Source organism: Passer montanus, unplaced genomic scaffold, assembly GCF_014805655.1.
Source record: "Passer montanus isolate IOZ18808 unplaced genomic scaffold, ASM1480565v1 scaffold23, whole genome shotgun sequence".
NCBI lineage: Eukaryota > Metazoa > Chordata > Aves > Passeriformes > Passeridae > Passer > Passer montanus.
The window spans coordinates 4,626,379-4,638,815 of NW_024366926.1; the positions used below are offsets into that span (position 1 = coordinate 4,626,379).

General features: G+C 37.0%; 1 protein-coding gene across 8 annotated transcripts in view; it reads left to right on the top strand.

The window, feature by feature from the left end:
* CCSER1 (coiled-coil serine rich protein 1) overlaps nucleotides 1-12,437 on the top strand; it is a 626,891-nt gene that overhangs the window by 312,311 nt on the left and 302,143 nt on the right. For 7 of the 8 annotated variants that reach the window (XM_039710732.1, XM_039710731.1, XM_039710730.1 and 4 more), the window contains one exon: nucleotides 1,991-2,068. The exons of the other annotated variant lie outside the window; for it this stretch is intronic. In XM_039710732.1, coding sequence (XP_039566666.1) covers nucleotides 1,991-2,068 — 78 coding nt within the window. The remainder of the gene's footprint in view (nucleotides 1-1,990; nucleotides 2,069-12,437) is intronic. 8 annotated transcript variants of the gene reach the window in all.

Sequence of the window (12,437 nt, forward strand, 5' to 3'; positions counted from 1 at the left end):
TGGTGCCCCTCCTAACACACCCCTCACTTTTGGTTCAGGCATGGTGCCACATCAGTGTGACATCGGACCTGGGCTGGCCCCTGTCCAGTCATCATGAAAGAGCAGATGCTTTTCTGAGGCCATCCTCTGGATGTGCCCTGAGATGTTTTGTGACAACATCAGTGTCATCCTCAGGGCTATTAAACCTTCCTAGGATTCCAGCTATCCCTGAACAATGTGCAGCTCGCACTTTGCAGCTCACACTTTCCTAATGATGCTGTTCCAGTGCTTAAAGATGGGTCTGTCCTCCTGCACACTTCTAATTGCAAATTAGGGCATTTGATTTGGTTTGGAAATCAGGTGCTTGATTACCCCCCCCCCCCCCCCCCTTTTTTTTTTTTTTTTCCTATGCTATATAAATTAAAAGGTGAATTGTCTTCTGCTGAGCTGCTGGCATGTGAGGCAAAACATTCCCACAGAAGTGTCCAGTTTTGTCTGCAGTCTTTGTTTAATGTAGAACAGCTAAGTTTCACTTCATTTTGTAAATATTACTGGCCAGTTTTCTTGATGATCAGGTGCAGGAGTCCGAGTTAAAATTTGTAATGTTTCTGAATACAATTCTGATACTACCAAGATACTGGCTTTCTGACATGCTGCAATCTCTGTTCCTCAACAGAGTCTCTGTGTTCCATGGGTTATAAATTACCTGTCTCTTTCTTAGGATATAATTACCATGGCACCCTTTTTTCTCATTTACTCGCATCCTTATTATTTAGCAAGTAACTGTTGTCTTTTCTTTCAGCTATGGTGTAACTGATAGGTATTTAGTTTAACTCACATTTTCTTGGTGGGTGTTAACTTTCAAGTCTCTGTGCCCTGTTTTGGATTTGACATGGGGGTTTCATACCCAAACTTTTTCTTTTTTCATCCCTGAAGAGTTGGCTGAGTAAAATGCAGTGTCTCTCCATAAGCATCTTCTGATGAATGAACTGTTAGAAATTACTGGGTGGAGCAGTGTGCTTCACTTGCACAATTTGGGTTTATCTAAGGACTTGGAGTAGATTCATAGTGATGCAAAAACAGGTGTTGGAAATTGAATTTATTAAATCATTTTGCGTTGCAGTGCTACATTGTGAAAAAGGATGCACTCCTAGGCCATGCAGACTTGTTGATGTTTTTTAAAATCTTAATTTCTGTTTTATGGTGGTCATGATGGATTTTTATTTTTTTAGCACTTAGGGACTTTTTTCCTCAAGAGGTAGCATTATTCTAGTTTTCTCCAGAACAACTGTGATATTGTCTATATATGTTTTTAAAGTTCAGATTTTGTTCTTCTATTATTATTACCGTTCTATATTGTTAAGAGTCGCACACTTGTTTTAATATGTCACATCTGTGAAAATAATGACCATGCTAACCAACAAGTTATTGAAATATGATTTGAAGAGAGTGAGGCTCTAGGTCAATCTTTCAAGCATTTTGACTTGACATATCCATCGAAGTTTCCTGAATTATTTTGATTTAAAACTTTGGTCTTCACTGTTTCTTTTCTTGTATTAGTGCTTGTTTGTTAGGTATATTGACTCATGTGAATGGGATCTTTTTTTAAACATTGAACCTAATATTTTCCTGCAATATATTGCTTTCCTGTTAACGTTTCCTTCTAAATATACTGTTGATCCATCCCAAAAATAATTTAAAATTTTATGTCATAGTTTCTGAGATTAATAATTTTTTCTATATGAACAAATATGAACAGCATGTTTGTGTACTTGTGCATGTGTTTCAGTCTTTGAATGGGGAGTTAAAAATAAAATGCAAGTACTTACCCATTAGTGAAATACTTGAACTAATTACAAGCAAATAAAATACAGGTTGCAGTTGTCAGTCTAATTCTTTTGGATTTCCGGTCCTGTTTTCAAACTCTTTCATCCCACCCTCCTCCAAAATGTAAAAAAGTTGTCCATAGAACTTGATTGGAAATGCAAACCCCTGTGTGCTTTTCTTTCAGAGTACAGACATGAGCCCAGCTGGCAGCACAGCCTCCCTCCCTGTTAGCCCCCTTCCTGAGGAGCCATTGTTTTTTAAGGTACAGTTAATTCATTTAATCATAAACACTGTCTATTAATCTTGGCTTATCACGTTATCTGCTGTACTGTGAAATGCTATTGTTGCTTCTTCCTTTTCTTCAAATTTCTGTGATGTTGTGTGTATATAATATCTAATTTTCAAGAAATACCTAGAATACAAAGTTGGTTTTGAATAGTTTTTTTTCCCAGCAGACTACAGCTGTGAACTGTTATTTTTAAGACTGTGTTTTTGTCCATCATCCCATTTGGATATGTGCATTGCTGTATAAGTGTGTGACATAAACAGATTTCTCTTTATTTTGTATTTCAAGTATGTCTTTTAACAAAACAATGATTAGTTTCTCCAAGGATACAGGAGACATTAAAGGTCTCTCAAAGAATGGTTTTGGCATAAGTCCAGTGTAAGCCACAGGCCTGGCATTTTAGTTGATAATAAATGTTGGGACCATATCCACAACTTCATGAGGTTTAACCTGTGAGGAGGGAGTTGCCATATGTCACTTTTTCAGCTAACACCATGGTATCCATCCCTGGGACACAGAATAGCCTTAGGCAGATCTTCTTGGAAGAGGTCTCCTGAGGCCACCCAGGTACTCGGAACAGTGCTGCATCATTTAGCAAAGAGGTCACTTTGCCAGTTGTTCCCTTAGATAAGGAGGAGGGAACTTGAGCTTTGAGCACCAGTCACTCAATTGGGTGTCATAATATGGACTAAGTTACACTCACAGGAATATCCTTTTTAAAATTTTCCTGCTCCCAAGTAAGTTTCCACCTTCTGCATTCATACAAGCAGTTGACTGGGTTGAGTTTTAGTCACTTTGTGATGATGCTAAGTTAAAGCTTAGTAACTGTAATTAAGGAAGTTTGATGATGTAAAGTTGGTGTCTCTCCTGCATGTTCTTCCAGCTCAGAAAATAACAGTGTCCTTCAGACCTCTCCAAGCCCAGAAAAGAAACTCTTTCCTGCCCCCCCACCCCAAATTTTCTGTGTCTGTGCAACAGTTGTACAACCAGCCAGCTGATTCTTGCTATTAGAAGGGTTGGGGATTGTGCTTGCTCAGTTTCATCAGTGGAGGTACAAATGGGGTATCAGTGGTCAGCTATTCACTCATTTTTTTTCCTCTTTTGGAATTTAATGCTTTTAAGACCCATCTCTCAGTCAGATTTGGCTGAAATTGAGCAATGTTTTACCCAGATACCAAGGTACTCATCTTTATTTCTTTGGAACACCACTTTAAATGCGCATTCAATTCTGCTTAACATTCTAAGTCAGATTCAGTAGTTGAGTCTCCCCGTGCCTGGAAAACCACTAAGATATTACCCTTAGAAAGAAATGGGCTGCTCAGCTCAGATAAAGGTGTAAGAAGTAAGAAAAACTGACTTGATAATTTTCATGCTGAGGTAATCAAACTTTGCTCTGTTTGCATTGGGGCATTGATAAGTGCACTGTAGTGCCTTTATTTTTTAAGGAAATGGTGTTCCTATAACCCAGAATGGGTTGTAAATTACTTATTTGAAGTGGAATAGTTGCTCTAATAAAATAATAAATATGTTTTTCATATTAAAAGTCTAGTAGAAATGGTAAAAGAAACTGGAAAATAGGGCAGAGAGCATTACTTAATCTTTCATTCTCAGTCAATTTTCAAACCAGGAAACATTTTCCTTTGCAATTCAAGTAAAATGAATGGAGGTCAGACCAGGAAAAAGTTAAGTGCATTTCGCAGCATTTAGTAGAAATAAAAATAATATAAAATGTAACAGTTTCTGTTATTTCTCCTTGGCTCACTCCAAGAGACAGCACTATTGTTCCAGTTGTAATGTGAATGACTGGTTTTACAAGCCATAAGCGTCTCCGAATACTGTCAGTCAATAATATTGGCTTTTGATGATAGGATGGTGCATTTCCCGTAGCAACATGATAATAACCTTTCCCACATCCTTGCTGTGCAGAAGGAGATTGAAAAAGAAATTCCATTCTGTGGTTCGGAAAGCACAGGTGTAACGAAGCAGGGCCCTATAAACTCTCTCTCTTTGGGACAGTTGAAGATCCCTGAGCTAATGAGCTTTTATATTAGACTGTGAAATGAAACCAAGCCTGAGTTCTCAGTCATACCTGGTTTGATACCAAGAAAGACAACTGTCCTTCCTTGGATTTTAATGATTTGCCTTCAAAAGAAAGTCTGCATTTCTGCATCAGGAAAGAGTGCAAATCCTGTCACCATACTCTTCTTGTATATCCAACTTCACCAAAGCAGATGCCTGTCATTTTTAGTCCCACAGGATATGTGCTGGAAATATATGGAGAACCTAAGCTTGTACAGAACCATTTTAAGGTTTTGAGTTTAATCTAATGAAAGTGAGAAACCAGATTTCCCTGGAAGTACTTGTAAGTTGCATCTCAGCTCTGCTAACACCAATCTCAGCTACCATTCCCCCAATATATTGCTCATGCTGTGACTTGCAGAAAGATCCAAATCACGTAAGACCCTGCTCAGGAGTGTTTGGAGCAAGATATTTTTCACTGCAGCCTGAGTCTATTATATACCATTACTTTAGCTGAGTCATTGTGCTTTACTTACATCAAGGACAGTACCTTTAAAAGTGTATGACTGTTACCCAGGAAAAGGAGTAGAAAACAATTGGGTAAGAAATAAAGGTAGCCAACTCCAGAGCTGTTGAATCCAAAAAGCAATCATGAGAAAATTACCAGATAAACATATAGTTAATGCTATTCAGCAACCTTTCTTCCATAAGTGTTGTAAATAGTAGATTTGGTTTTCTTTGAGGAAAGGGGCAACTTTGCACAGCAGCCACTACAGCCAATTTTTTGTGTGGCTTTGGGTTCCTTCTTGTGGAGTTAGCAACACACAGATGTTCAGGGCAGGCTTCCCTGGCTGTGCTCTTCAAAATTTTAGAAAAAAAATCCTGTTCAGCCCTGTACCCAGACACTTGGGCAAAATGTTTCTACAACTATTTTTGATAAAGCCATCATAGGCATTTCATCTTAATGAGGGTTATTTTTATGTCAGATTCCAGCTTTCAATCCTCTGCTGTTTTCTATGTGTTTAGAAAAGGAAGAACTTTTTCTAGATTGTAGAAAAAGTTTATTTCTCCTCTCAGAAAACACCATCTTTGTTGGTGGTTTTGCATTTAAACTTTCAAGTAGGGAGGATCTTCTTTTGAAGAGAAGTTTTTTTTCTGCTGTCTCTTTATAATATTTCTTGAAGAAATAGGTCTTTGTCTTGTGTGAAAAAATTATGCCACAATTGAAATATTATAGAACTAAGAATTTAGAATATAATGGAGCAGAATGGTATTTGTCATGCAACCTTAAGTGTTATTCTATATTATAATAGCAAAACTGTAGCTGGCTCAAATGTGAGTGACTTTTAATTATGAGTACTTATATCCGCTCTCATTAGCTGGAATTAAAAATAATCCTGCCTTTCATTTAGAAGATAAGTGAAAGAGTGGGTATTTCTAAAAGGTCAACTTAGCAAGCAATGTCTCATCCAAGTTTTAGAACCCGTTCTTTTGTCCTACTCATTATCGTGTGCTTTATAATAATAGTATTTTATTTTTATTAAATTATTTTAAAATATAGTGCCAGTCTTTTAAGAAGAGATCTATGACAGCCATTTGGTACATCAAATATCTAATATTAGCTAATTATACATTATCTGTTGTAATGAGCATCAGTCTCACTGGTTATTAGTCACAGCCAAGTTGTAAATAATAACCATAATAGTAATTTATTGTAGAGATGTTTAATTGTGTCTCAATTCTGATTAATTTCAACCATGCTTTACTAATTGGCATTAAATGAAAGAAAAAAAGTCCTCCATTATTTCTTTTCTCCTTTGAGGGAGCTGAGAATTTCCTTCCGTATTTATTATCCTACTGTGTTCTGACTTCTGTAATTAATACCCTTGATGCAAATTCCTTCAGTAATAAAACAGAAGTGCCAGGTCAAGTAGCAAAAGTTGACAGTCCTCAGTAGTGTAACCACTGCTGTAGGTCTAGTAAAGTGTAATCTGTACTATATTATGTCTATACATAGACTTTTACTATTCATCCTGCAGCTTTACGGGTTCTGGAAATGCAAATCAGTGCAGTTCATGAATGGGCATGAGCTCTGGCAGCTCCTGACATTTGTGCCTAGAATTAGCAAGAGAGAAATTATCCATTTGGTCTGTAATCACAATTTAATTTTACTGCAGATATTTGGAATAATCACTATGAAAGGCACAGTAATGACTGCTGGTTAGCCCAGGGAATTAATCTTTCACAGTGGGACTCTGTATTTCTAGGTGTAGAATGAGATCTTTTCTTAACTTACTCAACAATGATGAGTAGTAGTAGATGAGTAATGATGGGCCTGTTGTTCCAAAAGCTTCCTATGCTTGACACAGTTGACACAGCCAGCTTATTTACCCTCTCTACCTTAAATGCACTATATTCAATATTTTAAGTACTTGCTGACACTTCCTTCAATTAGAAGATTTTAATGTGTTGCTTTGTGTTCAAAACGGACTCTGAAATAATGACACAGGCATTGTGACCCCCATGGCAGATACAGCAAGCTTGGGTTCAGTGATGCTCTGCAGTGGGCTGGAGGCCTCATTAGCTCTCATTCCTCTCATTCCACCCTCCAGCTGAATTTCTGCTTCTGCTGAGAAGCATCTGAAGCCTCTGTGTTTTTTGGGGTTTTTTTGTTTGTTTCGGAGATGCTTTTGATATTTTACTAAAATGAGTAGAGTTGTAGAAGTATGACTCACACAACCCACCTTTACTGTTCTGCTGCCTCAGTCTCCATCCTATTTTAAACCAGTCTGTCACCATTCTTCAGTGGTTTAATAGATTCCTCCCACTCTTAATTGTTCTCTCCCATGTCAGTATTTCCTTTCTTTATTACTCCTGGGCTGGTATAGCACAGACTTTTAAAAGTCGCATCATCACAGCAGTTTTCTGCCTTTGGTGCAAACCTTCCATTTTGTCATTTCTCAAAAAGATTTATATGTCTGATTTGTTTCACAGTCTTTATCATCATAGGATATGAGATCTTGAAAAGCACTGAATTTGTTCTGAGGGGAGACGTGTGAAGTAGGTATTATGGGTGCTGTTACAAGAAGCATCTGTGCATTTATTCACTGTCTTTTCCTTTTTCTCAATAACTCTGTGCACATTTTTCCTAAGAAAAAGAGCTCTGCCAGCAAGTCTGTCTGAATAGAACCGCATCACCTGTTTAATGAGTAAATTAAACATTTTTTTATTGTGGGGAGTGTAGGTACATCAGTAGTTTCCCAGTATCACTGATACATTTACTAAATATTATCATATTTGTTAATGACTAAAAGGATCAGCAATAAGACTGGGAACTACACATGTATTGTTTGATTTCTTTCTGCCTCTATGCCTTGATTATAGTTCCCTTTCTAAGTTTTATGTACATGTATTTTTTAGTGTATTCTCCTTTATTTTATTGAAGCTTTCATCACAGGTTCACCCCAAGTTCAAAATCTCAAAATTAAAATTCCTATCGTAGGCAAAACTGATGCTTTAAATGCTATAAATTCAGTTCTTTTCTCAATGAGCCCATATAGGAAAATGATTAATGTATGTCTTATTAAAATCTTCAAAAGCAACCAGAAACACAAATGGTGTTTCAACAAAGGCATGCAGAAGGATCATCATTACTTTTTTGTTTTTTTCAGTTAATAGGGTTTCCAGCATAACTTAACATTTTATATAATCAGCACTGCAAGGGTAAATATTGGGCTCATTCAGGTTCCTTCCCTCAGGCAGACACACACTCCCACAATGAATTCTGATGCATACCTACAAAGTAAGCTTTTCCTGCTGAGTACTCTATAGCCAAGATTTAAAAGTCATAAAACTTGTAACATTATAGGTTGCTGACAAGATTTTATCACTAAGACTATGAAAAAAGATTTTCTTGAAACTCCATGGGAGGATTCTGATACACCCAGTAAGAGCACTTAAAGTGCTAATCTAATCATCTCAATGCAGACAGTAAATCCTCCTAATTTCCCTTGTCATGGGACTGATAGGCAGAAGGGGATCTGGGGGAGTGCATGGGTGTGTTGAGGATTCCTTTCAGTGCAGGCAGCTCGGGGTGCAGCTGCAGGTTCAGCTCTGGAGGGCAGGAGCCCAAGCCCAGGCAAGAGGCAGAACCCTCACCTTTGCTGTGAGGGTGTAAAAGCCCAGGAATTTTTTGTTTGGGGCTGCTCCTGGGAGGCACCAGTCCAGCTGTGATTTGTTATTTCGTTACTGCACCATGATTAAATGATATTAAGGATCTGGAAGTCTGACACTGCTCTGGAAAACCTGGTGTGACCGTGTGAGTGTGGAAGGGTGTAGCTGCAAAAGCTCCTAAGTCCCAGCTCACGTGCTTCCCGAGGGGCTCCTGGATGGTCAGACAGGGAAGTTTCCTGATCAGGCATTTGTAGAGTATGACACGTGGTTTTTGGTTGTTTGTTGGGGGATTTTTTGATAATTTTTTTGTGTGGTTGGGGGTTTTTTTGTTTGTTTTTAGTGAGCAGACTCATTATAAAGAGTTCGGAATAAAATTTCATCTAAACCAATGGCACACTGCCCACTGACTATAGTGGCATGTGCCATCAGGCCATGGATGGCATGGATTATGTCAGAGGCATCAATTACTTTAGAAGTGAAAATGTTCATCTGTGTTGACCATTTTAACCCCATCAATTATTTCAAAGGTGTAAATGTAAATCCATTTTGACCATTACAACCCAAGAGTACTTTTTGCTGCTCTTGTAAATGAGATGAAGCTCAAGTGCTTTCATGAATTATGTTCAATATAGTGAAAATGTAGAACTGTTTTCAATGCAGGAGTTTATTTAGTAATAATTACTCACTTTCCAGTATGTGTTAGAGCAATGAATGTTTTCTTCCTGGGATAAATTAAACAAACTGGGGACTTGAAAATGGGTTTTCTGCATCTCAAATGTGTATTCTCACTGTAGCAGGTCCTCTCCCTTTCTGGCCAAGGACTGCTGTTTTTTCATCCAGAAAGCCTCTGAAAATCATAGGCATGGAAACTTGACTTATTTTTAACAAAAAGTTTTGACTTAGACAAATTAATGGTTTTAAATGGAAAATATCTGATCCTTGACTCTTCTATTAGAACATGTATAAACAACTTTCCCAGTACTGAGTAATGTTAATGACCCAGCCGTGTGTTTTCAAACATAATCCATTATAGTAAGAAATTGAGGGTTGGCATTTTGAAATCCTTATCAAGTTAAATGTCTCAAAAGTATAACACTAAAAATAACGGACTGACTTTGAAAATGTTAAAAGTTTAAAGAGGCAGATATTTTTGTGAGCAATTTAGCCATTAACTGAAATTAAAGGCAAGATCTAATTGCTGACACATAGATACCTTGTGTCACTTCTGAAAGCTCTATTCTGCCTTTCCTCGGCTAACTTTCTAGCAGAGCCAATTATTGACAGGTGATGAAAACTGTTGTGCTGTAGTTTGATTTTTGTTGTCTCCCTGATTTCTTTTCCATTTAAGTTTGTGACTTGGTCATGCTCTGTCTCTTGCTAAGTTACAAACTCCTTTATGAGGCACTTGTTTATGAGCTGTTTAGTTTTACTGAGGAATGTGGCTTGTCTGGGAGGCGTTCATGGCATGATGCAATGGTGACTTGGATTGTTAGGTAGGGTCTTTTGAAGTGCTGTTCCTGTTTCCACCAACCTTTGCATTGTTGTATAACATTAAAGCTAATTCTATGTGCAAAAAATATATTTCCCCCTGTATTTAAAGATTGTAATATCATTATGCTAGTACTGGGGTAAATTTCTTGAAAGGTGTAGTATACTCTGATTTTAAGGCATAGCATGTGCATTCAATTTATTCTCTGTCTTGTTCCTTGCTCCTGGTATAGTTCAATACTTTAATTATCGGTAGTTAAATATATTCATATGCTTAAGGAGACTTTTTAGTGCCTTACCATTTTTTTAAGAACCGTAAAGTTTCTCACACTTTTTTAAAAAACCAGACAGGTAAAAGGATATCTTTGTTGATTGAAATTTTCTCAAATGTGGCTGTAAGAACTGGCTCTTATTAGTAGGACACAAAAGTTATGTCTCTACATGTGCATGGAATAAGAAATCTATTTATTCAGATATTGGACAATACCCTTTTCCTGACCCAGAGATGGGGCAACTCAGAGGCGTTTTAAAAACTTTTATTCCATTTTCAGTCTCATGAGAAGGGTGAGACAATACAGATGTTATAATTCACACAATCACAATCAGAGGCCAGCTATTTCCTAATCACATTACACTTTAAGTATTTCTTGACCTTGCCACACCATGCTGTAGATGTCTTAAAGCAAATCATCCAAAATCATTGTGGGTCCCACTACAATGCATCTTTCTATTTCTCCAAAGTATCTTATCCAAGATCATTGTGGGTCCCACTACAATGCATCTTTCTATTTCTCCAAAGTATCTGGTCTATTTACAAGGCCATCCTTTGAAACTTTTTTCTAGCTCTGTTTCTCTCTCAACAATATCTGTCCTATTCCATGGCATTTCTAAGTCAGCATTTCTTGTCTCAAAGTTTACATATGGATGCAAATTGTGTGGGCCTTCTGTCAGGCCCTGAGAACTCTCTACAGATCCATTTCCCACATTCAGGCTTCTTCATTTATCAGAGATCTTAATAAGAGTTCTGAAAGGCATTGGGGATGGAGACAGTGGAAAGAGTTAGTTTTCATTATTTTTTAAATGTTGGAAGCCCAGTCTGAAAGCTGTAGGTGTGTTGCATTGTTGTCATGGGGAACACCTATAAGAAAATGCCATTCCTATTGTGAGTATCTCACAGATAACTTTGAAAATTTAAGAAAAACTTTTTAAGTTTTAGACCATTTAAAATTTTAAACTAATTCTTAATAAATGGATGGGGACATGATTTGCTTAAAAATTTTTGGTAAAAATAAAGTGGTCTAAAGGCAAAAGAGCATGACCTTTGCAGTTGAAGGAGTTGATAATGGGAGGGGTGAAAGCCCATAAACAGACTTAATAACTTCATTTTTTCCTAGTGAGTAATGAACTAAATATTCAGCAGATTTTTTTTTAGATTTGATATTTTCAAGCAGCTGAATGCTATAGATGAGAAGAAATACCAAATTTTTAATATGAATAATATTTGCTAAGCATTTCAAACTTGTACAGCTATGTGGTACACTACTGTGGATAGCCTTGTGATAATTGTATCATTAGAATTATCTATCATTAGAGTTCTGAAAGATTAAATTAAGATTAAGGAGGTTGCAGTGGAAAAAAGTTTTCTTTAGGTGCACATCTGATTACCTTTTGTTGTAATCATTACATTTGTGGATGTTGTCAGTAACCAAGAAAGGAATGAACAAGCACGGCTGATTGTTGTTTATTTTGGGTTTTTCTGCACAGCTTCATATTTAAGTGAAAGGGAGAAGGACATAATCCTTGCCATGACTGTACAGAGTAATATTTATTTCTGGTTCTTCAAACAAGTTGCCAGTTTTTTTCAGTAAGTCAGTAAACCAAGGTAAAGTTTGGGGAGGGGCGGGGCGGGGGAATGTTTATCTACAGCTGAACCAAGGGAAAATTTAGGAATGAAGATGAAATAATTTTTACAAACAACATGAAACAAAGGTGTTTCCTGAAGTTTTCTGTTTACTGTTCACTAAAATACCTAAAGCCTTACCATTTTCATTGGCTGGTATGTCTGCATCAACTTTAAAATGCTTAGAAAACACAGACTGACTGGAAATCTGCAGGGTATAATAATGTATCATAGAAAAACATCTGCAATGGAAACGAAGAAAAAAGAGAAGTAAAAAAAACTGGTGACAGTGAAGTTTAAAATAAAGTAGTTGGTTTGGCATGCCCATGTTACAGAATATAGGAGATTCACAAACACAAATTAAAAATTTTTTTACTACTTTGAAATAAAAAGTTTAAAGGTATTAAATATTGCTTTAATTCTGGTGTTGCAGATGTGAAGTAGGATGAAGTTAGGATGCTCTGTGAGAGGGGAAGTTGGACTATGAAGTTGACATATTAATATTTCTCAGGGATTGTTTGGATTCCTCTAGGTCAGTTTTCTTTGATCAAATCTTCAATCTCTTTGGATAGAAATGTTCATGCAGTTGCAAGCTTAATAGGCTGGCATCTTTGTGCAGGCAATTCTTTCTGGGTTTGCTGCTTTGTCCATAGTGAGCTCTGCTCACTGAGCAGCACTGGAAGGAGGGATTTTGTCCAACCTGACCACTTAAATGAGAGTTGTTATATCAATGCAGAATTACATTTGGACAAGAAACAGTTTCCC